Below are 27,337 nucleotides of genomic sequence, written 5' to 3'. Positions count from 1 at the left end.
AAATTATCATCCATCAAAATACTAAATTATCCATTTTCGGAAAAATATTTATATTATCTTACTAAAATTAATATTCACACAATTTTTTTCTCTTAATTTCACCCATATATTTCTTATACCTACTTATTTATTATCTTATATTCATTAACTAAAAATTGATAAATCTATTATCTTTCTACCTCAAACTCAAACACACAAAAATAGTAAGTAATAATTAATTATCTTTTACTTATTTAAAAATAAGATTATTTTTACTAAAGTGAAAATCTTTTTGTCCATTTTCTATTAATTCTAACAAAGCTTACTAATTATACATAATATACCAATTAATTTTTGAAAAAAAAAAAAATCAAAGTGCCAAATGTCATTCTTTTCCCAATATTTTCTAACTATAAACATATCTCCCCACCATACCTCCATTTTCCTTCATTAAATCCCATTATACAAAAAAAAAAAAAAAAAAAAAAAAAAAAAAAAAAAAAAACCCTTACATCCTCAATTTCAAACAAAATTCTAAAAAATGACAATTCATCGCATCTTATTGGCGTTCTTTTTTCTCTCCCTAATTTACGTCGCATGCGGCGAGAAATCATACAATGTAGTCACCCTTGTCGGAAACTACAATCCAATCAAGGATGTGAATGATCAATATTTTCAAGAAATAGCAAAATATGCAGTTTCAGAACACAATAAAGAATCAAAAGATAACCTTAAATTTGTCAAAATTATTAAAGGTGAAACCCAGGTTTCTGTTGGCAGAAATTATCGTCTTACGATTGCTACCGATGATTCTAAAAAGTATGAAGTTGTTGTTTATGATCAACCATGGCAGCGTTATAGGAAACTTTCTTCTTTCAAATCTGTTTAGATCATCTTTGATTGATGGTTACTGGTTCGTATTGATTTAATTTGTTTTGGGCGGGAAATTATTTAGTTTTGAGTTTGAAATGAAATAAAAATGAGAATCTGCATGGTCTTGTCGCATCGGTTGATGCATGTACTGCTTTTTTTTTTATGTAACTAATGAATTTCACTTTTGCTATTTTTTCTTAGCATTTTTTTTTCATCCTATCTTATTCTAAAAAAAAAGATGGGTTTTTCCATTTTCTTTTTCTGTTGTAATCCGAATGTTCGTTGTGAATTTTTTGATACGACAATGGTTAAAAATTTGAAATTGATTTTATGGTTAAAAGAGTTATTTTTTAAAATATTTTATCATTTGAAATTTTAAGGGCATGTGTTGAATAGTATGATGTTGTCTTGAATATTTTCAATAACATTAAAAATATAAACATGTCATTCAATTCAAATTTATTTAAATTATAAAATAATACTTTTATAATTAATCACAATACCAATTTCAAAACCTATTTCCAATAACTAGAAGTTTAGAAATAATAAATTAGACACGTTTTAAGTGATGTGACAAGATATTGTAAATTATAATATGTATTGACATCCGATATGAAGAAAGTAAAAGCCATTGGTACATTGCAATTTGCATCAATCTCCCTCAAATAAAATATAATTCTATGCAAGTAGAGCAGAAAGGGTCTATTCATCAAGGCATTAGACAAGTTAAAAGCTCCAATGATTAAGAATAAGAATATATATTAGGTTATAGTTTAGTGGTGATTAGGAAGCTATTAGTGCATCAATCATGTGCTACAATGGATTAGGATTAGTTATTTTTTTTATTATGATAGACCGAGAGAAAGAAAATGACTAATTAATTTCGAGCTTAAATTTGTGTTAAAAAGTAATTTATATTCTAATTAAAATAAGATCGGATTCTGAATTAGATCGTTCTCTCAATAGAGGAATAAAATTATCCTTTTGTGCTATTTACACATCTTGTCTTCACTTTCTCCATCTTTCAAATTATTATATTAATGAACTTGGATTACAAGTTAATTTTTAACCCAGATAATTAGTTTATCATTTTTAACAATAAGAGTAGCTATCTCTAACTAAAGAATCCTGTTCTATAACCAAAGTTTGAAATTTTAGGATAGGTCAAAAGACCATACTATAGACTACAATTCCTTTGCTATATTTATGAATTATTATTATCATATCCAGTGTATTCCGCCTATAAAAAATTATGATTAGAGTCTAGAGAGAAAAGGACGACAGTAACTCATATTCCTGAAGGAGTTAATCCAGATAATTGGTTAACTTCATATTGAAATCTATTTATAATAAGGGTTAGTTTAGTTGTTGTGAATACACAATTCCATCCAAAATCATCATCATCATCATCCAATTCAGTATATTCCGCACATAGAAAAAACTATGGACAGGGTCTGGGGAGGGAAGGACGACGGCAACTCACACCCATAAAGGAGAGCGTGGTCAAAGGAGTCCCTCGGCTCGAGAATTCCATCCAAAATCAGTTTGGAAATAAAAAAAAACTTTTTATCTGTTTTTCATCTATAATCTCTATAAATTCAAGAGCCACGCTACATATTTACTTTTATTCTTTTTCTTTTTCGAAATAAGAATATAATTTCAAAATTTGAACTATTATTTAAATTATTCTTCCCCGTGATACTAATAGTTTTGGTCTTGTCTCGTCAGTTTGAGTACGTACCATTTTTCTCAGATAACACCCTGAATTTAATTCTCACTATCCTCTTTTCTTGATCTGTTATATACTTGAAAAAAGACTAATCATTTTTCTCAGATAACATCTTAAATTTAATTCTTACTGTCCTATTTCCTTGATCTATCATACTTAAAAAAGATTAGTAATTTAATTAGAATTTGTGAGAGCTTAAATAATTTATGCCTTGCTCCCACATGAAGGAAACAAAGCATGTTATGTAATGTTGTATTGCATTAATTAAATAAAATTGTAGTTGAATGGAAGTGTAAGGAAGAAATGCCAGATTGATTTAATCAAGTTGGCAATTTTGGTATTAATACCAACCTTCAACATTATATACACCATGCCACCGCCTTCTACACCCTGCCAAACTGTTTTATGCCTCACATTCTTTCTTTTGCCTAAAAAAAATATTCTAAGAATTAAATTATTTTTATCACAAAGGTGAATAAAAAAATTTTCAATTAATAAATGAACTCATAGTTCTCTATAGTCGCTTTGTAGTTACATAGATGAGATATTAAAGTATATTTTTTTATCTCGAAATGATATATCTATATCATAAGAAGTGTTTTAAGTCTTTTCACATTCTTACTAGTAGGCTTAAGAGCTATGAATTCTACCTTTATGGTAGAACGAGCAATATAAATTTATTTTAAAATCTCTACTATATTGCAGTAAAACGTAAATGGAAAAAATCCACACGAAAATCATTGACTTCTTTTTTTTATTTTATTTCTTCTTTCAAACATTGATTAACATCTAAAAGTTAATGCACGCAAGTTAAGAAAATTAGGAAATGTTAATTTTGGTATGGTGAGATATGGTTATAGTGATGAATATTTTTTAATTTTTGAGATGGGTAAAACTCAAAATATTTTTGATATCAATTACATTCGTACATATGAACCAAATTTGCATTATAATAACCTTTAAGCACACAAGAAAATCTAGAATAGTGCAAGCATACATCAGTTGTACATTTAAGGTCAAATTAAATAAAACACTTTAATACTCGCTACTAGAGTTTTGAGTATAACTATGTACACAACACAATATATACAATCTAGATCTGATATAATTTGCAAAATATTATACTACAATATCCTATAAAACCAACTTTGTATCGCAATAACCCTTTAACACAAAAAAAAATCTAAAATAATACAAAAATACATCAACTATATCACAATAATCCTTTAACACACAAAAAAATCTAATTAATTATAAAATAACAAAACAATATTAAGTGATGTTTTAGCCTCATAAGGAATGTTGGATGAAACAATATCGAAATAGTTTTACTTTCTAAAAACATTTTCCAAGTAAATATAATTGACTAAAAGTAAACCCAAATCCAATGTTACTCAATCTTATACTCCCTAAAAATTTCATTGGCCTCGCCGTAATTTTTCATTTCATAATTTGAAAAATAAGTTAAACAACAATTGACTTGACAACCTTTTTTTCTTATAAATTAATTATAAAATAACAAAACAATATTAATTGTATATAATAATTAGCGTAGCAACAAATTCTAAACAGGGTTATACGAGTATATATATTCTCCTACAATTTAATCAGACAAAATACTTCTTTTGATTTCAATCCAATGCCTCATTTTGATTCATAATATCTTTGATTGTTTATCATTACAAGTTATAAAAAGCTGATATCATAAAAATATAGATCAAGACAAACTAAACAAAATTTAACTTGACTAAATAACAAATAAAAATAAATTAATTGATGAATACTTTTATTATTCAAGTGTTACAACTAATTCTAACTGAAAATAATACAAGTCTAACACGAAAAAAAAATATCTCCTATTCTAATTAAATGTCTTATTTAATTTTGCACATTTGTCAATGCATTATTTAAGCCTAAATATATCTAACTGTGCTTAGTTAGATATAATAAAAAATTAATATTAATAATATCTACTCAAATCAAACATGATCCAACTCGATTTTGTCTTTAAGTTATAAACTAAAAATGAAATACAAACTAAACATGATTAATAAACACAGAGGCGGAGCAAAAATTGACAAATTTTTAAGGCCTTGTGCAATTTAAAAAATTATGACAGAGTATTTTTCTAACAATTTTATATCTTTGAACACTTAACAAATACAACATAATTTAATATAGAACCCCCTAATTTTTTAGAGCATGTAAGATCAAACATGTAAAACATACTCAGAACCTCCCCTAAATAAATATTGCTAAAAAAATACTCTAAAACATTTGATGGAAATATATAAAGGTGTTCAAAACCCGATTATATAAAAACTAATGTGGACACCAGCAAGTCTTGTATGAGATCGTTTTACGTGAGACGAACCCATACAAGCAACCTAACTAATTTTATTTAAAAAAAAACAACTGATTAAAAAAAAAAATTAAAGGTCGGTAAAAAAAGGGGATGAGAAGAGGCATGGCAAATTGGCATACACTAAAAAAGTTTTGAAATCAACTTAAAAACGGGCAAGTCACCATCTTTCTTCGTCTCCTCTTCTCCACGAGAGGATAGCCAAAGCTACCTCTCACCCCTACCCTTTTCTCTCTCTCTTTTCTTCCATTTCTACCCATTTATTATTATTTTTTTTATCCATTTTTATTTTTAAATTTTTTTTGTGTTTACAGTTTACATATACCCCTTTCTTCTCTTCCTCTCTTTATCCATTACATAATTTTTCTCCTCCTTAACCATTTTTGTAACAATTCCTTAAGTGGAGGAGGAAGGAGGGAGGTTGAGGATAAAGCATAAGGGAGAAGCTTTCATTTCTCTCTTGTTCTTGTTTTATGCCTCCTCTCAGATCTTGAATTCTTCATCAACTTATCATTTTGATTCATATCTTGCCTTTTTTCTAATTACAATCCGGTATACTGGTCTTTTACTTTTGTGTTATCATAAAAAGCTTTAACTTTTGTATAAAGATTGTATTTTTATGGATGTTTTGTTCATTTTAATCAAATCCCATATTGTATATTTGGTTGATCATTGATCTGATACTCACCATTGAAGGATCTGATGTTTCTATTTTGACCCATAATTCTCTTGCTTATATAAAATTTTAATGGTTGACATCATATATTACATGGGTTTTTCTTCATTTAGATGATGCTTGCTAATTTTGCTTTGTTGGATCCAATTACTTAAACCTTGTGATGATGTTTTTGTTTACATTATAACCAATATGTGATTGAATTCTAGTATTAGATGTTTTGACTTGTTTAAGAACACTAAATTTACTCAATCATTCAAAAATACTTCAAAAAAAAAAAGAATAAGAATTGAATGAAGTTTGTAGAAACTATGAGTTTTTTTTGCAATTTCTGATGTTGGTTTTGGATTATGACCTTTGGTAGATTGGAAAATGGAGTCAGGGAAGCTTTTCATTGGTGGGATTTCTTGGGACACAAATGAAGATCGATTAAGGGAGTATTTTCAAACATTTGGTGAGGTTGTGGCAACTGTGATCATGAAGGATCGAACAACGGGCCGGGCTCGTGGGTTTGGCTTTGTTGTTTTTGCTGATCCTGCCATTGCAGATCGAGTTGTTAAGCAGAAACATATGATTGATGGCAGAACTGTATGTAATTCCCATTTTCATTCTGTTTTTCTGTTTGCATATTCATTTTACAGCCCGTTTCCCGGTGAGATGACCTCAAAACAAGAAAACAAGAAGCCCATAAACTAAAATTTTCTATTTTTGGGCTATTTAACCCAATTACGAGACATGTCTCATGGTGAGATCGTCTCCTACAAGAATTTCTGTTCATTTTATTAGTATTAATGGTGCTTTTTCTTGGAACTACTTATTGTTCTATGGTGATGACTGTTGTCTATTCATAAAAGTCTCTTTACATATGTTAGAGTGTTAGCTGAATTCATTAGTTTGTGATAGTCTCCTTTATTATAAATTTAGTCTAGATGATAAAACAACAATGACTAAGCCTTAATCCCAAAAAATTGTGGTCGGCTACATGAACCGATAGATCAGTTTTGGTGATAGTCCACATTAATCATTTTTCGCCATTCATTTCAATTTTTCTAACATTTCAACCTGTGAGCCTGAATCCTTCATATTCTTTCACACTCTTCCTCGAGTCCGTTGTAGATGATGAAGGGTAAAAATGTGATGGGAAAAGGAGAATAGTTGGTTTTGATGATGTAGCTTGTTTTATTATTAGTTATGATTAGAGGACATCTAAAACAGTCTCAAAACTTTAAGACAATGTCAACTGGTTTACAACTTGGTAAAGATTCAAGTAAATTACTTATTGGCATTTTCCTTTTAAATTGCCAGATTGGTTAGACAATGAAGGTTGTTTTCTTATGAAATATTTTCAATTGTATAATAACCAGTGTGACATGATTCACTAATCGAATTATGATTGATTTTAGGCTATTTATGAACCATTTTGAGCGAATCGCGAATTTAAAAGGCAAACTAACTAGCGAATTATGTTTCGCAGTTAATAACCTTAGTCAAAAGATGTTAACTTTGTTTGATGAATTGTTTGTGATTAGGTTGAGGCAAAGAAGGCTGTTCCTAGAGATGATCAGCAAATCCAAACTAGAAACCATGGTAGCCCTATTGCATCGCCTGCCCTTACTCGCACAAAGAAGATATTTGTGGGGGGTTTAGCATCTACTGTCACTGAAGGGGATTTCAAAAGGTACTTTGAGCAGTTTGGTACCATTACTGATGTTGTTGTTATGTATGATCACAACACCCAAAGGCCAAGAGGATTTGGGTTTATCACCTTTGACTCTGAAGAAGCAGTTGAGAGAGCACTGATTAAAACCTTTCATGATCTAAACGGAAAAACGGTTGAGGTCAAACGAGCTGTTCCGAAAGAGTTATCACCTGGACCAAGCAAGAGCCCTTTAGGTAGTGGTGGTAGTGGACTTAGTAGAGTTAACAGCTTCCTCAATGGTTATCCGCAGAGTTACAATTCCGGCTTTATTGGGGGACATGGAGTCAAAATTGATGAACGACAAAGCCCCATGGCTTTTTCTCGAGGTGGGTTCCCTCCATTTAGCCCTTCTATTTATGGAAGTGCATTGAATTATGAACCTAGGATGAGTCCAAATTTTGGTGAAACTGCGAATATCTTTCCAATGATGAGCTACGAGAAAGGACCAATTGCATTGCATAATAGCAATTCCAACAGACACGAGAGATTTGCCGATTTTGATGGGGTGAAGCGAGGTAATGCTTCTGCTCTCGGTTCATCTTCATGGAGCTTGTGGGGGAGTGGCCGTGAGAGCATCAATGACACCGCTTTCTCTGGAAATAATACTTCTATGAACTTTAGAGATGTTGAGGCAAATACTCTTAAAACTAGTGAATCAATTTGGAATTCTGCCGCCGTTCCAGCTCAAGGTGGAGGGCGTGCTTCTGTCTCGAACGGTCTCAGTCTTAGCTATAGTCATGAAGAGAACAATATCGGATCAGCAGTAGGATATGACCGAGATATCAGAAATAGGACAGCACCTGTATTGCCTTTTCCTTCATTAGATGATGGGTATGATGCTAAGTTTGACGATTTTCTTGGTGGTGCGAGTGAGCAGTCCTTGCTTTTGCCATCCTTGGGGCTGAATGGATCCGGTTCATTTGAATTTGGACATGGAAATTCAGTGTCAGATATTCCGCTCAACAATCCTGCTGGTTTATGTTGGTAGTTATAGCATTTGTCAATAGCAACATAGAGGTAAGACTCGGTTCTCTTTATGATATCTTAATATGCCCTATAGATGCACAATTATCTACATGCCTTCCATCGTGTTTACGCGTTTCGTTTCTCCGTTCATTCTTGATAATCTTAGGGAGCTCCAACTATACCCTGAGTAAACTATAATGTGTGATTCATTACTGTTGGCCTGTTAGGTTGTTAGAAACATGAATTTCATCATAGCGGCTCGTCTTGTATGAGAACGCCTCACTATGAGAAGAACCCATATAATTAATTAGCCTATTTTTCTAATAAGAAAAAATTGATATTAATAATTCAACTTTTCACCCATCCACTGTGTATAATTCCAACTTTGGATTATTTTTTAATAAACCAACCTTTGCCCTTAGTTTGTTGTCAGCATACTGATTATGTTGATAGGAAACTAAGGGCAAAGGTGAGATTATTCACAATGGATGAGTCAAACGTTGGATTATTAATATCAATTTTTCCTTTTCTAATTAATCACTTTGAAATTGTAAGTGATCACTTTAACACACTAAATGTAAGGGTCAGCCCAATAGAGGTGTTTCTTGGTTATAGATATTCATTTGTTCCTCTATTTATAGCCAATCGAGATATTTCTTGGTGTCGCTTATAAACAAAGACTTTGATTTTGGAGATGCTTAGTCTATTTCATTGCCATATGCTGCCCTGGCCTTAGCTACCTGCTGATGATTGTTTTAAGGGTCTATATGTTTGGTGGGTTTTGAATTAGTTATCTGGTACAGTAATTTTAGATACCTTCAAAGTTAAGCTAGCTGAGTGTGTTTGAATTATTGCTGGTTATTGCATTGCTAAAGAATCCTCTTCTGTTATAGAGTCTTTATTGATCTGCCATTATGGTGTAGTTATGAGGATGATCGACAAAGTGAAGTTTTGCCGTGGGTTATTTTGATTGTGATGCTTGTAAAAGACTCTTCTTAACATTGTCTAAGCTTCCCTACCCCCAACAACATCCAACTATAAGCTGCTTTACCGTATTATGACTTTGTTTGGATAACAATTTAGGAGGGAACGGAAAAGAAAAAAATAGGGAAAGGAAGGGTAGGGTATGAGGAAGGAGATATAACATTTCCTTCTAAATTTGGAGATACTTGGTTATTAACAAAATTAATGGACTTAATCTCTTCAAATCACTATCACATGATTTATTAATCTCCTTGCGAATCCCGAATCTAAAAATGCGAATTATGGTCGGTTTTGAGCTATTTTAGGGTCATTTTGAGCGAATTGCGAATTCAAAAAGCGAATTAACTGGGAATCATGTTACTCTGCTTCAAATACCTTCCTTCCAAATCCCGCCCCTCTAAAATCGATATCCAAAGAAAGGAAGTTATTTTTCTCCAAATCCCATCCACTTCCTCCTTCCCCTTCATTTTTCTCCAATTTCCTCAATCCAATTTCCTTCCTACTTCATTTGGTTATTTTGAGTCTGCCTCAAACTACACAAAAGCTATCACATGTGAAACCTAAATGTGGAAGTGGAAGTACTGCAATGTGTACCGAATTTGTTGAAAAAACGCCTTGTAAAATGCGTTCTTTGATCCCCATTTAGTATCTGCATTCTTTTTGTCTCACATAATAAGATACGGCATTTTCTACGACATACATTTTTCTAGTTGATGTGTTCTATATGTGGTGATTAGAGTTCGATGACTAAGCTTTCTTCTTGGAGGTCGGCTTTCATTATTTATTATACGTGAGTAGAATACCCACAAACAATGTGAATAGCCCCGAGAATACAACTTACCAAAGAAACAAGAGAAGAGAAAGGGGCGTGCTTTTTTCTCGAGAAAGAAACGTTTCTCTTCTGCATGTTACTTTACTTGAGACATGATGATCATCCCTATTCATCGCATAGAAGACGACTCTTGTAAACAAAACCATAATTTATCTTCTAATAGTAAAACGTACAAATATTTATGACGATTCTCCTTTGATAAGGTTATGGTGTACGGTCTTCCAACCCTCTCCAGCGATCCTGATCATAATCTCTATGAGCGGGATATACGTCATATGATACCACTGATGATGACTGATTTCACTACTTTCTTTCGTGGTTAATTTCAGGGTTTGATGCCGTAGGAAAAATTATTCAATTGGATGAAGTAGAACTTGGTTCGTAGCGTTGATCAGAGTTGCTGCTTGGATTCACAATAGACAGTTAACAAAGATCGGCTCACTTGTTGATCGTTTTTACCATAGTTTTTTTTTTCTTTTTCCATCGTAGTTTTGTCTGTTTGTCGGGATTTGTAAATGGAATCACGGGGTACACACAGTATCATCCATCACTTGCAACATGCGACGAGTACATATAGAACTAAGACATGGATGTTTTCTGATCTTCATATAGTTTTTTTCAGCCAAGTTGTTTATATTCTTATGAGGTATTCAAATTTCTGTAGTGAACATCTGTTTGAGTTTGTAATAGTTAAAACTCTTCAGAATGCTTACCATTCAAATCTTTTTTTTTGTTTAGTCTAAAGTTTTTTCATTTTTTAAGTGTGGGTGAAAATTCTATTGAAAAATTAATATTAATAATTCAAATTTTTATTCATTCGCTGTAAATAATTTTATCTTTGGATTATTTTCTAATAATTCAACCTTTCTGATACATTTGCCCACAACATATCATATTACTAATAATAGATTATAATATGATATGCTGCTAGCAAACTAAAATAAATATTAGATTATTTACAGCGAACTAAGAGTAAATGTTAGATTATTAGAAAATAATCTAAAAGGTTGGATTATTAATTTTAGTTTTTCATTATATTTATGAGGAGCTAATATAAAAATTGTGTATGAAAAGAGAAATAGAGTTTGAATAAGGAGTTACCTCAATGGTTGAGGCTTTTTTTTGATTCTTGTGACGGAGACTCAGTTCTTACTTCTTACCCCCTATAAGAAAGAACAATTTAGTTTCCGTTTAGGTAGGAATTTCTTACTTCTAACCAAAAATAGTAAAACAAAATAATATTATATGATTATTTTCAAATAATTCAATCTTTGTATATTTTTTATTGATTGGTTAATTTTAACTATTGTCCTGAATAATCTTACTTATTGCCCATTTACTCTGAATAATCATAACTATTGATTATTTCTAAGTAATCTAATTTTTGTATATTTTTTGCTTACAGCACCTTTAACAACATTTTAACCGGCTATTGTATTTGTGGGTACCTATAATAACCGATTAAAATATTGAAAGAGATGTTGTCAGCTAAAAATATACAAAGGTTAGATTATATAGAAATAATCAATATTAAAAAAATTATTCACAACAATTGAATAATAAGTGGGATTTTTTAGGAAAAATTTTCCTATAATTTATCGGTACTTGGCACAATGTCCTCCAAATGGCTGATGTATCTCAACTTGTATTTGTGATGAAATGTGAGTTGTGACTTAAAGATGGTCTTCGCTGGATTATTGATTTTGTATTCTCAGATTTGAATCATTAAAATATCTAATATTTTCTTTAAGAAAAAATTTTAAGTTTTAAAAATATTTTTTTAGGGACTTGATTATTTTGACTTCACAATTATCATAGCACAAAAGGCATGCCCTTGGTTGCACTTGCATGGAGATGAGCAATGAATTAATGTCTAACATGCTTATGATCTTGGATCAAATGTAATTTTTTTTTTTGGCTTTTAGGACTTTCATGAACACAAATTACACAATATTCTAAGTTACAATTTTTGGGAATTAATGTTAGAAATATCCAAACATGAAGTAAAATTTATAACTTTTATATTCGGAAAATACCGACTAATTGCAGGAAGTCGGTATTTTTAGTCGGAACTTTGCGTTTTTTTAGTGTTGCCTTTTGTACAAATTATTAAATTTATTTGTCTTTTTCGAAACTCCAAATACTTGTTTCAATAGAGCTTTTAATTTATTAGATTTAGATTAAAAAGTACTTAAAATAAGAAATGATCATTTGCTTCATTGTTACACTCACTTTAAAGTGGAAACAATATATATAGGAAAGTTTGGTAAAGTGCTTTGATTATGAATAAGCATATTTCATAAGTTCCTTTATTTATTTAAAAATAAATGAAAAAGTTGAAAGTTAAAGTGTGCTTTTAACAATTTTTTAATTGATTTTTAATTTATTGGCACTTATTTTGTCAAGTGAAAATATAAGTAATTAATAACCTATTTTTGCCAAATATCTAACTTAGCATAAGTAGGTAACTCAAACAACTAATTCAAAACATCTATCTAAGCATAAAATAGTCAATTCACACGACGTCTGATCTCTATAAATATCAACTAATTACTTTTTTAGTTTTTGAGTAAAATATCAACTAGTTACTTCATGTACAATTTTTTCTAATGAAAATAGTCAAATCAGAAATTAAATTTCACCCCTTTGATAATCTAAAAAATGGCTTCATCCTTGCAAGAAAATTGAGTTATAACTAATGGGATTACAACTACTCTTTAGTCAACTAGCCTATTGTGTTTGATTTTGGAATATTTTCTTTTATTGAAATGTGCTAATTATTTTTTATCAATTCTTATTTATATAATTTTTTTAATATTATTCACATGATTTAAGTTTTTATCTTATTCATTTAACAATTGGCAAAATAATTTACAGTAAATTCAGATAAACAGAAAGATATTAGAGAATAAATACTTTACTTATACCTCAAATACAAATTTTTTTTTTTTGGAGATCTAATTTATTAGGGTAGTATCACCAAAAATAGAAAGACTAGCTACTCTTAAAATTTAAAGGAAAATTGTTTTTTTTTTTTTTTTTTTTGAAGGGTAAAGGACACATAGTTAGAACTTAGAACAAGGGTTGTGTTATGTGAATTCAAAGGCGTAGTTTTCCATATGATTTGATCCAACTTTATCCAATTTCATGGCTATAAATTTTGCCACGATTTCAAGTTTTTTACATTTCATTTTCATACAATTCTTCATGAAATTGTGGTCCCTACACAATTCACAGACACACAGTAGGCTGCTCTAGGTGAACTATGACTAGGCCTATCTTACCCTCAATGTGTGGGCCCACATGTCTCATTGAGTGGACCCCAAAAGCCAATGAATAACTAAGATTATTGTTGGTTCTTGCTTGCATAACTTTTTTGATTTGGACATGAATATGGTTCACAAACTATAAGAAGCTTACACCACCTTATCACAAGGAATTTAGTGGGTCCTTTAATTTTGTGATTTTCATCCTACTTGTCTATGAGAATGATGTGAGTGAGCTATTTAGTAATGACATAGACATTAAGGAGTATAGTGATTAGTGAGTTAGAAACTACATTGGCAAGGTTATCGAATAATAAAAAATAAAAGTCATAAGGTCATGTCCAAAGTAAAAATGAGGTAAACTGAGTGGGATGAAGAGAGTAAGTTTGAGTATACTGATTAATCTATACGGTTTTCTAGGTCGTCGCCTAAATTCATGTGTCACATTATACCTCAGTGTGGAGTCAAATTAGTAAGGTGTTTACACTTCACTGTTAGTTTTTTGTATGTAACACTTACTAGATTGTCGACCTAAAAATAGCGAAAACGACTACAAAAATAAGATCGGTGTTAGATTGGTAGAGTGAATATAAAACACAAAATGTAAAATCTAAAATGATGATCAACTAAAGAATAATAAAAGTCATAAAAAGCAACAAAGATTTACAAGGTTCATCAAACAAGACTTACAACTAAAAAGTTGATGGCTTTTCTTTTTATCGGTTAATAATTAAAAATTAGATTTCTGGGAGTTCTTAATCAGCAGAAGATGTTCATATAATAAACAATAACAAAAGAAGAGATAATAAGATTGATGAGTGGAATACTGGTTTGACAATAATGATATAACAATTTTTATGTTTGTCTTGTCTTGCATTGTTGTCTTGTTATTTGTGTTGTTTTGCTAATTGCTTTCATTTTCTAAGTCTCAGTGAGGGTATGATATGCCTGGTTTAATTTAATTATGTGTTTTCATGAGGATGGTATACACTATACAGGATATGATAGTGATATAACAATTTTAGTGTTGAAATCAAAAAATAATTTTGGGTGCAAATGGACATTATAAAAATCAAAGAGATCAAATTCTACTCCAAAATTTAGAAAAATTTTTATAAGGGTACACATAAAAAATCACGTTTTAAGATAATTATACAAGACCAACTCAACCAAAAGATATATTGTAGAAATATATGTACTATCGTGCTCTCATATAAGAAATCATCCAATAAATAAAAAATGTGTATGCAAAAAATTATAAAAATCGAATTGTTTTTACTAAATATTATTTTTTCTAAGGTGAATTGGACGAAGACTAATACAATCATATATTATATTAGCCTAATTTCTCGTCCAAATTAAATGGACTAAATATCTTAATTCATTAAGTACTTATTAGCTTTCTACAAATAAACTAAATAGGTATGATTTGTCAATATATATCTATGTCATCAATGCATTAATATTACTTATTTTTCATGCTTGTATTATTGCCCTTAATTTTTATCTTGCATTATATGTCGTGTTTTTTCTTGTCGTGTCTTATTTTACTTTGTTTTTTAGGTTTTTTTCTCGAGTTTAAGAATTCTTTAGTACATCTTTTTTTATGATTATGGTTTTTTGACTTCCATGCCTACCCCTAGAATCTGATAATAATTTCTCATAGTGAGATATACTTGGTATAATAATAATAATCATGATCATGATAGAAAATATTTTTATAATACATAGTATTATTTAATTTTAAAGGAAACAAAATATTTATTGATGGATTGATTTTCAATGGAAAATAACAAGATTTTGAAACTCATTATGGGTTATATAATTAACGACTTTAATAATAATAATAATAATAATATAAATATAAAATAGTGATTGTTTATAGAAAAATATTGTGAGGACTAAAATTAGAATAGGAGACGGCCCACTATGATTATTGATGAACAAACTCATAAAAACCCACTAAGTCGATGAAAGGTATTGTTTCATGTTTGAGGGCCGAGGTTTACGATATATTTAATACTTGGGAATAAGTAACATCAAAGTCAAGATGGCCGAGCGGTCTAAGGCGCCAGTTTCAGGTACTGGTCCGAAAGGGCGTGGGTTCAAATCCCACTCTTGACAATATTTTGTTAAAAATTATAGATTTTTTTTTTCTGATTTCTAACCAACCATTGTTGATTTAATTTATTAGATTTTTAGTTTATTTTTGTATAATTTAGACTATGTTGCTATAATAACACATTAAACTAAATATTTAAAACTATTAATAGAGATTTGGGTTTTGTTTAGGTTAAAAGCTTATATATTTTTCAAATACAGTTTTAGAATCGAATCTAATTCAATCTTTTTATTTTCTCAGCCTACCTTATAAACCAAATAAAAATGTTTGATTAATCTTTAGGGTGAACAAAATTGAGTTTTTATCACCTCAAAAATAAGTATAAGAAAAAATCCGTTCACATGATATAAGTGTATGGGCTATATATAAGTTCAACTAAAATCAAGTTCAAATAAGTGAATAAACAAAATAAGCGAAAGTGGGAGTGACTTGAATGATGAGTCAAGTTACATACTCATATGGGTTGAACACTCGTATTTTATCAAATGTTTTCATAATAGCTGATTAAATAGCTAGCAAATAAGTTAATATTTCTAGATCAAACCACCTAGTCGTTTGCCAAACAAACTATCCGTTTGGTTAGTGGTAATAATAGTGGTAATGGGAATTATTTATAGTGTAAAATTTCATCAAAATTTTCATATCATTCCCATAGTAGTGAAACATAGATCACAAAAAAAAAATTTTGTTTACAAAATTTCATTACCACCTAATACCACCTCAACACCTCCCAATGATAGTGCATTGAAACGAATTTTATGAAGAAAATGAGATGATTGAAGTTGGACAAGCATGGCCATCAAGGTAGCCAAAAAATTTTTCAACCAACATTACACTAGTTTTTCATTTCCATTACTGTCGTTTAATACCACCTAACAAACAGATCGTAAAAGAAATAGATAATGGTTAGTAATAGCTCCAAACCATTTACCACGAAGGCACGAACTAATCAAGGATAAACTTGGAATAAACTAATCATCATTATTTGGATTTTCTTACATCTTTTTATATATCTACTGTTTTTAGTTAATGAATTAAATTTAATTGACCCACTTGAGTTATTTTTGTTACACTTTACTTTATTTTATTGTAATTAACGAATTCTAGAGAAGAGTTCTTACAAATGACTTTTCTTTTTATCGAATCAGTATCAAAATGCTTCAAGCCGTTGAGATTTAGTGGTGGGACAAAGTCACAAAGATAATCTAAGCCCTGCTATTTTTCATGAATTTTTTAAAATAATTTTGATTTTAAGTAATATAATCAATAAATTTGATCATATGATCATTGATATGTTGAGTAACATTCCACATACCTCAAGACCACCCAGTGGCGGAGCTATTTTAGAGTCGACAAGATTTCGTGTCTCTAGGCATTTTTTTTAAAAAAAATTCAAAGTAGACTTTTCTGTTAGTAAGAGTAAAAGCGTAAATTTAATACTGAAGACTTTTGATGATAAATATTCCCTCATTTTAGTAATTTGTCTTATTTATTTATTTTATCTCATTTTTTTAATTAGGTCAGTTGATTTATTTTGTTTCATTTCCCTTTATGATATGTAGTATTTAAAATTTTAGCAAATAAGGGTAAAATAGTTCTTAATTTTACAAATAAAATCCTGCTGAAATTTCGTCCATTAGTTGGTGCCCCTTGGGACTCCGAACTCTGAATCCGCCACTAAGACCACTCAAATTAAAATTAGGGATATTCCACATGATAGCATCTAGTTTTCATGAAACGCAAGTGGTAGCACTTTTGTAAGATTTTTCCACATTATAACATCCAGTTTATGCACTATCTAATTGCCGCAGTATTTTCTGTTAAATTATTGATAATTTTTGTTTAATTCATCATTTTGTAAGATTTTTCCACATGGTAGCATCTAATTTTTGCTCTCAAATATTTAATTCACCATTTAAACGTTTAATTCACCGATTAATTCATAAATGCCCTTAAATGTTGTAACAATTTTATTTTCATTCAAATTATTAGTATTATAAAATTCAAAAGATGCATTACAAACACTAATAAATAATTCAAAAGGCACATTTTATAAGCTCAAAAGGTGCATTTCATAAGTTCAAAAAGTGCATTCCAAGCATTAATACATATCTACTTAATTGTTACAACATTTAAGGGCGTTGATAAATTAAGCGGTGAATTAAACGTTAAAATGGTGAATTAAACATTTGACAGCAAAAACCGGATGCTATTATGTGGAAAAATCTGACAAAATGATGAATTAAACGGAAATTAACAAAAATTTAACGGAAAATGCTATGCCAGTTAAATAGTGCATAAATTGGAAGTTACCATGTAGATAAATTTTAAAAAAGTGATACCATTGACCTTTAATGAAAACTAAATGCTACCATATGAATTTTCCTCAAAATTATAACATTACGTAAATCTATGTATCGTAAATATTGCAATTTCAAAATTTTTTAATGGAAATTGGGTTAAGAAGTTAATTATTGTACTATCTAAGCCAAAAATAATGTGCACCTACCGGTGAAATTTTGTGGGGTGAACATTAAAAAAATAGTTGAGAAAGATGAAGTGAGGTCATTGTCGTAGTCTGACAAATAGATCCGCATTGTGATTTGTGAAATTAATTCTAGATGTGGACAGTAATTCTTCTATTTCATTATGGACTTTTTAAGCAATTTTATGTATTATTTTAATTATTTTATATGTTAAACTATACATATTTTAAAATTATAAAAATTTAATATTATGAAAATATATAAATAGATGATTCAAATAAGATTTCATTTGAATATATTTTTTCTTATATATTAACGTAATATTATAAAATAAATTTGAACGATTAATAGAAAAATCACAATATTTTAGAACCAGAAATTATACAATTAGGACGCTGGGTCTCAAATCCTCACGAAATTGCCATCTGCAGCCTCCACTAATACTAGTAATTCATATCTATTCAATTTTATTTTAACCTTCCAATTGTGGCAAACTAAACATATTACAAAGGACACTGTGACTTTGATATTAGATTTTTATTAGTACGAGACTAGAGAGTAAAGGTGTTTATTCGGTCATTAGGTTTATTTTGGGTTATGTATTTCGGATCGGTTTGAAATCGGATTTTGTGCCATATTGTATTTTAGATAATTGTTACTAATCATTTTTAAAGTCGGGTCAAATTGGATTCCGTTATAAAGTCGGGTAAACTTCGAATAATCAGATCTGTTTTAAACACCTTTACTAAAGAGTGGTTACTCTCTGCCCTTTTTTTTATTTATCCCATTAAATTTACTTCATCTTTAAAATTAAACAAAGGCACTATTAGGGGAATAAGATAAAATACAAATTGTGAATCATAGTTTCGAGTAGTGATTGAGACTTGAGAGTTTTTCCGTTCACGCTTATAACAGAAGTTCAATTCTTACCATCTATAAAAAACATTAATTTTCTTTTTCTTATCTGTAAAAATAAAAAGATAAAAAATACAAATTGAGAAATGTAGGGAATGAGATAAACCAAGTTATTGAATAAGGGTGAGAAAATGATGATATATACAATAAAAATATAGTCAACACAAGTAAAACAACAAAAATGAAAGTTAAAGCAAGATGAGTGAGACTTAGGCACTTTTTAGTCACCTAAAAAAATAAGTAAACATTAAAATTTAATTTTAATAAGTTAAAAATTAGTTACAACTAGTAAAAAGCAATAAAAACTAGTTTCAATCAGTAATAATCAGATATAATTAGTATAAATCAATTTCAATTAGTAAAAAGCAGTTGAATCAGTAAATCATGAACTTTGAGATAAAAAAATTACACAACCTAGTCATAATGTGGCAATATTAATTAAATAAAATATGCAAGTCAAAATTAGTTGAAGGGTTGAAGATTAAATTAGATGCTTTTGCAATTTGCTGGATTACAAGTAGATTTGACCTCAATTATTTGATGTCAAACCAAATCTCAACACAAAAAGCACCCTAGTATGGTAAGAAATAATAAAAATATTTGTAGATTAGCTACATTCTCTGGATATTCTTATTTCAAGAAATGGTAAAAAATATGGATAAATAATAATGAAATAATTAATAAATCTGCCTGAAGATAGGAAGACAAAAAATCTTAATCACAACACCCAACTACCTAACATATCATTGGGTTAATAACATTATTACATACAAACATTACACATGTATCCCTTCAACAAATTAAAAAAAAAAAAAGAAAATACAATGTGCTAAAATGGGATAACAAGCACCCTCTTGTCTTCATCATCTCCATTTTATTATGGGCACATCTAGTACTAACTAATACAATCACAAAACAAAAATAGAAGGGCCTGATCCCGATCAAGCCCGTGATTTCAAAGTGGCGAAAGCAAAATCGTAAAAAGCTTGTGAGGGTGTTTGGCAAACGGCTAATAGCTAGTGGTAGATAGCTGATTATAGTGGCTGATTTCACCAGCTGATTTTAAAACCGCTGCTATGAGCAGCTTATTCAAAAATAACTTATTCATATCAATAAGCTGTTCCAACCAGCTAGTTTACCAAACACTGGTATTAATTAGTTTGACAACCCAACCTTCTACTTATATCCAAATAAGCTAATATATTGCTCAATAAGCTAATTTGCCAAACAATCCCTTGTGCCATCTCCAAATATGTGGCCACGTAAAAAGGGAAGAAAGACGAAGAGACGATAGATTTAGAAGACGAACACGGGATCTATTTGTACTAATGAATATCTAAGTTAGCTTCTAGTCTTTTCGGTCTTTCACCCAAATAGCATACTGTACAAGACATTACAGAACACAAAATACAACCACTCCTTACTATATATACAGTATTACAAGCTAATTACCCGAGAGTTAATTTCCAAAAGGTTTACCATGTTGTTAAGGAGTTGACGATGAAGCGGCATCTTGTTTCCTTGGCTCCCTCAAGTATTTAAGAAGGGTCTCAGCCTGCCATAATAGACCAAACATGATTACTCAAAAACTTTATCGAAATAAACAGAAACAACAATGTATTGGAAATTTCTTGATGGGATTTGATAATCGAAAACTTGACTGGTGTGTAGTGACATTTTAACAACCCTTGGTTTAAATGTCTTCGAATTAGCAGTATTATTTGTGGGGGTAAGTTAGGCCGATAACGACCTTGTTCTTTTTGTATTCTAATCACCTCAAAACCCGGGGAGTAAACTATCAATCGATTAAGGTTGAAATGAGTTCATTCTACGATTAAATTAGGTTGATATGAAGGAAACTCTTGCAGAAGTGTTCGCTTATTTAATACTAATTCCTCGAGACCTTGCCCTTTAACCGAGAAATAAAGCAGAGGCTTAGCTTCATAAAAGAACATTCGGTTTTCCTTGGCTAAATGACTCGAAAGTTTTCATTGAACACGGGCAAATGACCGGGATGGAACTAACTCAATCAAAACTCAAGCTAAACCCTAAAGCCTCCCAAGTTTGCAGTGCATAGTGCAAACATTTTAAAATCACAGAAGAATCCTGAAATACAAATCAAATCTCTGTTTAACACTGTTTAAGTGAAGATAACATCCTAAATTAAAACAGAACATAATTCACTAATCTCCTGCAAATGCGAATCAAAATAAGCAAATCATGATTGGTGTTGAGCTATTTTAAGGTTATTTTAAGCGAATTGCGAATTTTCAAAAAACACAAATTATATTACAGTGAACAAACCAAATTCAACAATATGATTCAAAACCTAGGTAGAAAAAGATAATACTCCTTTTAGGTTCAAAAACCTTAAACCCAAACTCATAGAGCATAAACTTGGGCCTCTTCCATCAGTTCAACATTTTTGGTTGACTAAAGATATTAATACTCCTTGAAGCACATAATATGATACTAAACTCAAGTTTGGTCCTCAACCCATGATTTATAACTCCCTTGTAATTGATAGAGTATGTAACATCATGGCCTCATGGGGCTACAACCTGGTTGAATAGGACACTATGGAAGGTCAAGGGTTTAAATCTCATCGACCCCTTCTTTCGGGAGTAATATTAATCATTATGTATAAAGAGGGCATGTGTTAGACTCCACGGTCAAAGACTCTCAAGTCCCCGTAAAAGGTCAAGGGTTTGAATCTCATTATCTCATCCCCTCATTTTAGGAGTAATCATGTATAAGGAGTGCATGTGCTTCATTCACGTCCAAAGGCTCTCGAGTGGCTATCAGGGGCAGATTTTGCGTTTCACTAATTACTTCACAATCTCAATAATTCATCATTTAAGAACAACCAACCAAATATAAACAAAAGACAAAAACTTAATCACATTAACTCAAACAATAGAGAAAATATCTCACCTTATGTTTAGCTCTAGCGGTACCGATTTGAGACAAAGCAACAAGAGGAGGAATACCACCTTCAGCAACCAACAACCCTCTATTCTTCACACTTTCCCCACACAATTGCAGCAATGTCACCACCGCAAACTCCTTCCCTTTTGCCGAACTTTCCTCCACTGCCTCCACCAACGCCGGAATACCACCCTCCTTTACTATCGCCGCCTTCCCTATCTCAATCCCCGCCAAACTATTCAACACCACCATCGCTTTCTCCGCCATCCCACTCCCTTGTTCCGCCACCAAACCCACCAACGGCCCAACAACACCAGCATTCACAGCCCGCTCCTTGTTCAGCTTCACTGAACACAATTTATACAACGTCGTTAACGCATCCTTCTTCCCTCGTGAGTTTCCATTTATAAGAAGCGCAACCAATGGCGGAATCGCACCTGATGCGCCAATGGTTAAACGGGTCTCTTCTTCATCCATTGCTAAACTCATTAAAGCTGCTGCAGCGTTTTGTTTTGAAGATTCCGTCCCTGTTTTCAGAACATAAATCAATGATTTTATTGCTCCAGAAGTTTCTGCAATTGGGCGTTTGTTATTTGGGTGGAGTGATAAGTTTAATAACGCTGTAACTGCGTGTTCTTGAGTCCATGGATCAGTGGACCTCAGAAGATGCACCAAACCTGGAACCGCACCTGAATCTGCTATCAAAACCCGGTTATCGGCCCTATTTTTCGCTAACAAGCGGAGTTTTGCAGCTGCAGAACGCTTAATTGCTACCGACGGTGAATTCAAACTATCGACACAAAGCTTCACTGTAGGTTGAAGATCTTCCGGAGAAATACTTTCAATTATTTCCGTTGAGAAATTTTCCCTTTGAAGAAACCCTTCACATGGTTCAGGTTCAGGATCCGTATCTCCAGAACCCGGATTCGGCCCAACTAATGCCGTTGCAGCTAAACGTTGTAGTTCACCGGATATATCACTGCTGCAAACAGAATAATCACTGAATGACCTGGAAAGATCGTCTAGTAGACCAAAATCTTCCTCTGCGAAAGATGATTTGACTGACTTTAAAGCAAGCTCACCCAGATGGATATCAATCATAGAATCAGTAAGGTTTTCGGGTCCGTAATTGTTGTTTCCACTAGCTGGAATGATTGAGATTTGGGAATCACCATTTCTAGAAGGAGAAGGTGAGAAGATAGTTGAACGGACAGTTCTCATAGAACGGCCTCTTTCACGCCATATTCGAGTAGAAGATGAGGATGACAAAGATGATGGCGAATGAAAACTGGCATACATAGAATGTATTCGAGTAGAATTAGAGTGTGTTTCTTCCACCGACACCATTTTTGATTCCTTTTGGATGGTAGATGGGTTCAGAAATGGTGGAAAATTAGGGATTTTAACAATGAATTGATTGAATGCTAAAAGGGGAAAAAGATGGGCATGGAAGAGAATCTAAGCCATTTTTTAGTGGGAGTGAAGATTTTTATTGAAGAATTGGTAAAGAAAATGTATGGGATTGGATATTAGCTGTGGTTGAGGAGAGAGACTGGTTGTCTGGTTATATGGAAGGAGAGGATGAAGATTGAAGAGTAACAAAGAAAAAAAAAAAGTGAGTGATGAATAGACTTTAGAGTGAGAGGGTTAGTTTTTGCCAAATGTTTATTTAATAAACAAGGATGGGGTACGGTTGCTTTTTGGGAGGCCCACTTGGGTTAATTTTCCACTATTTCCAAATAATATTTTAAAAATTGTAAAAAATATAAATACGCTGAAAACAAATTTAATTATTATTTAATTTTAAATAAATTTATCTATTTAATATAAATATAATTTTCTTGTTTTAAAGTATGTTAAGTTTTGAAATTAAAGAATTGAAGAAGATGTTGGATAGAAAAACATACTATACCAGCAATTAAACATTATTTCCTCATGTTTTTCCAACTTATCTCATTTACTTTTTTTCTTACTATTTACTAATCACTTTTAATTTGTATTTTATTCTTAACTTATAAGTTAAAATATAGTCATGTGAGATCTTATTTTATTCATTTCAATGCAAAGACTATTAATATCAAATTTTATATAGTTTTTTAATCATGCATAATTAAATATACTAAAAATTAAAATATTGTCTCGACATGTATGAAAAAGGTAAATAGAATAAATAAAGTAAAAATTAAAAATATTAAAAATTAAAATATTACCTTAACATGTGTGAAAAAGGTAAATAGAACATATACAAAATAAGCTTTGTTGAAAGAACAAAGCAAATACATGATAAGATGCAAATTGCAATGGTAGCTTCTCAAATAAATGTTAATATTTCTTTAATAATTTTAATATAGCTTTTGAAAATACATATGATTTTTAAAAAAATCCATTATGTCTCATTCATCTAGCTTTCAGAACACCAACATGTAATTAAACAAAAATCTTCAAATCAAATTTAAAAGTTTTTGTTACTTCTTTCGTCACACGAATTTGCACTATTTTTTTAACTTTTATCTATACATTTAACATTATTAATTTATCCACTATTATATTAATTTTTAAAAAAATTTAGTTGGACTTAACGTGAATATCAGCATATTGTCAGAGAAATATGAGATGTGTATAATTTATAAGTCAAGAAGAATCACAAAATCATATGACAATGAAAAAAAGGTTCGTGATGAATTATAAAATATATAAAATATATTTAATTTATCGGATAAATCATTCAAACCGTTTTTCCATTAATTTCTATGGAGCAAATTTGATATAAAAGATGAAATAATTTAATAGGCAAGGACTGATTATTTAATATTGGAAATGACTGCTTTTGGCTGGTTGGTGATTTGCCGTCGCAGTCTTCTTATCATATTCTCTCTTTCTAGCTTTTGTTTTAATGCTCATATTTGTATTTGGCTTGTCATTTTCCCCATACAAATACAAACTACACCTATTTTCAAATCAATTACGCGGATTCTCTATTTTTCATAATTTGATAAATTAAATTTGATAATAATAATATTCTTCCATTAAAGAAAATATTTGACAATTAAGTGTAGGATGTGTTGGTTAATAGAATTATTTGGTGAAATTAGTTATTAGTAATTCAATGTTTATTAAAACAATTAACAATTTAAAGGGAATAGAAAATTTGTTCATAACAAATTACTTCATTTTTATGTAGAAACTAATTATATATGAAAAGTTTTTTAAATTGGTTGAGAAAATGAATAAGGCAATTTCATTGGTACATTAATTCAATGGAAAATTACAAAAATGTTAAAAAGCTTTTTTTCTGGATTGTATGGTAGGTTCGGGGAAGGGGTTTCGGTGAGAATCAAATTCAGAAAATTGCTCGTCAAAAGTAGTACTTGATCCAATTGAGACAAATTTCGATTTTCGAATGTTAAAAATCGTTTAATTGATGCTTATTCAAATAAAAAAAATCAGAAATTAATAAAGTTCATACCAAATTCAAGCTACAAATTATTTTAATTGTGAGTTTTTAAAACTTTTAAAACGTTGATATTTGTAAAGTATATATTGAGATGAATCTAATAAAATCCCACATAAATATGTTTTTTTTACAGATTAATGAAAAATTATAGTCAAAGTTTGACACTAAAATTCATAAATTCTATTTAAAAAGAACATATAAAAACCTGGAATACACGGACACGCCACTGAACCTACGTGTGGCGTGTCAGACACGGACACACGAAAATCCGTGTCCGACATGCCAAATGAAGTGTCCAATATTTTAATATTTTTCCGGACACGCGGACACGGCAAAGAGTCAAGGACACGTTTTTTTAAAAAAAAAAATAATAATTATTATTTTTTATTTCTACATGGTGTTGCCCCACCTCCATTCCCATTTTTTTGTATATCCTCTTTGAATATTTGTTAATTGTTATTTGTTAATGTTAAATTGTTAATGTGTTATTTGTTAATCTTAAATTCTTAATCTTAGTGTTTGTAATTTGAATTTTGAAAAGTTGAAAAATTGTGAGTTTTATGTTTTTAAAGTGTTTATTTACATATATCAAATGAAAGATTGTAAAATTATCTTTATTTTGATATATTTATTATATTGCCATTTTTCGTGTCCCCGTGTCCGCCATTTTTAAGTTGGTGTTTTCCTGTACCCGTGTCGTGTCCGTGTTCGTGTCCGTATCCGTTTTAGTGCAACCTAGATAAAAACACCGAGAAAGTACATATTTATTTTTATTAATTATCGTGCAAGATATGAAATGTAAGTCTAAGAGTAGAAATGTGCTATTTTTATGAACATTATATTGTTGAATTATGAACCACACATAGGAGGCTAGTTTGGAAGATATAATAATTGCTTGGTTTGGACTATAATTTTCTTTCAAGCTCTAATTATATTGTTTGACAAATATAAATGGTGATGTGAATTGTGAAGTATACCAGCTTTAATTAGTGTGTCACTTTCGACTTACTTTTCTCTAATCTCTCCATTATTAGCTTAATTACGTGTGCAATTATCCCCTAATCTTTATCACCAGTCAACTATGTCGTCTTTCACTTGGTCATTACTCCTAACTGGCGTTTTGGTTCCTTTGTTGACATTTTCATTACAACTTAATAGTTAAAGCATGACAATTATACTTTGAAAAAATTATTTTTTTATTTTATTTTGTGTTTAATGTTTGTTGGAGTAGTTTGTCCCGCATCGATAAATCATTAAAAAAGATTTGCACACATTATAAGTTATTTTCCTTCCATTGTCATACGATTTTGGGATAGTATTTTCCAGACTTATTTACTTGCATTCACAATAAGTCTAGATCAACCTAACAATATTTTCTATTTTCAGTCTTTTCTTCAACAGGCTTTCTCTACGAGGTGTTTCTCGAGCTGGATGGCTCTTTTAAATCGCGACCTTTTTATAATGAGGGTTCCTTCTGCTCACCCTCTCGTTATGTATGATTAACAAAATTATAAATGATGAAAGAAGGTTTGAATCTAACAAAAAGTTATTAATATGAATATTATTACTATTGTTATTTATATAAAGTATTTATAGAATTATATAGGAGTAGTACATTTAATTAAAAACAAATTAGTTGATCATACCGATACAGAGATCCTAGCTAAAAAATATTTGTGTTTTAATTTGTAACAAAATAAGCTATGAATCATTATATTATAACTCATTTTTATATGAATAATTATATTATAACTTATGGATTGGTCTTTAATTGAACTTTACCTAATAACATTAATTTATTAACTTAATTATTTTATTGCTCTTTAAAGCGATCTCCTAATCAAGCTCTAGATTAGATAGAAAATGTGTAATATATAAACGTTATTCATCCAATCAATTAAATATGATTCTAACTTTTTTAAAAATTTATTTTTCTGAAATAGACAATATAAAATAGTTTCTTACTATTACAACCATTTAATTTACAATATTTACTGGTGGAATTGATAAATAGAAAAATTATTTAATTTTGACTGAATCATTTATTTTATTGCTAAATTTTATCA

General features: G+C 30.3%; 3 protein-coding genes and 1 non-coding gene across 4 annotated transcripts; 3 read left to right on the top strand and 1 right to left on the bottom strand.

Moving 5' to 3' along the window:
* The first annotated feature begins 489 nt into the window (after window positions 1-489).
* Window positions 490-998, top strand: LOC130824156 (cysteine proteinase inhibitor 1-like). Its single transcript, XM_057689047.1, has one exon. The coding sequence runs from the start codon at window positions 521-523 to the stop codon at window positions 866-868; it is 348 nt and encodes a 115-aa protein (XP_057545030.1). The 5' UTR covers window positions 490-520; the 3' UTR covers window positions 869-998.
* Window positions 999-5,103: 4,105 nt separating this feature from the next.
* LOC130823899 (uncharacterized) lies at window positions 5,104-10,821 on the top strand. The gene is made up of 4 exons (XM_057688729.1): window positions 5,104-5,495; window positions 5,984-6,207; window positions 7,149-8,335; window positions 10,430-10,821. Exons 2-3 carry the CDS (start codon window positions 5,992-5,994, stop codon window positions 8,304-8,306), a joined length of 1,374 nt encoding a protein of 457 aa, XP_057544712.1. The 5' UTR covers window positions 5,104-5,495; window positions 5,984-5,991; the 3' UTR covers window positions 8,307-8,335; window positions 10,430-10,821.
* Window positions 10,822-15,410: 4,589 nt separating this feature from the next.
* On the top strand, window positions 15,411-15,490 carry TRNAL-CAG (transfer RNA leucine (anticodon CAG)). Its single transcript has one exon. It is a non-coding gene; the product is annotated as a tRNA-Leu (tRNA).
* Window positions 15,491-19,586: 4,096 nt separating this feature from the next.
* LOC130823991 (U-box domain-containing protein 4-like) lies at window positions 19,587-23,464 on the bottom strand. Its single transcript, XM_057688854.1, has 2 exons — window positions 21,824-23,464; window positions 19,587-20,444 (listed from the first exon to the last, which is right to left on the bottom strand). Exons 1-2 carry the CDS (start codon window positions 23,162-23,164, stop codon window positions 20,376-20,378), a joined length of 1,410 nt encoding a protein of 469 aa, XP_057544837.1. The 5' UTR covers window positions 23,165-23,464; the 3' UTR covers window positions 19,587-20,375.
* Window positions 23,465-27,337: the final 3,873 nt, after the last annotated feature.

The sequence above is a fragment of the Amaranthus tricolor genome, chromosome 9 (genome assembly GCF_026212465.1).
Source record: "Amaranthus tricolor cultivar Red isolate AtriRed21 chromosome 9, ASM2621246v1, whole genome shotgun sequence".
Classification (NCBI taxonomy): Eukaryota; Viridiplantae; Streptophyta; class Magnoliopsida; order Caryophyllales; family Amaranthaceae; genus Amaranthus; species Amaranthus tricolor.
This window is presented reverse-complemented; position numbering and strand designations above follow the sequence as displayed.

Bases quoted from the DNA above. Each gene is read 5' to 3' on its own strand.
- LOC130824156 (XM_057689047.1), top strand. From the start codon at position 521: ATGACAATTCATCGCATCTTATTGGCGTTCTTTTTTCTCTCCCTAATT.
- LOC130823899 (XM_057688729.1), top strand. From the start codon at position 5,992: ATGGAGTCAGGGAAGCTTTTCATTGGTGGGATTTCTTGGGACACAAAT. The intron at 6,208-7,148 runs GTATGTAATTCC...GTTTGTGATTAG, and splicing joins ATATGATTGATGGCAGAACT to GTTGAGGCAAAGAAGGCTGT.
- LOC130823991 (XM_057688854.1), bottom strand. From the start codon at position 23,164: ATGGTGTCGGTGGAAGAAACACACTCTAATTCTACTCGAATACATTCT. The intron at 20,445-21,823 runs GTGAGATATTTT...CTATTATGGCAG, and splicing joins CCGCTAGAGCTAAACATAAG to GCTGAGACCCTTCTTAAATA.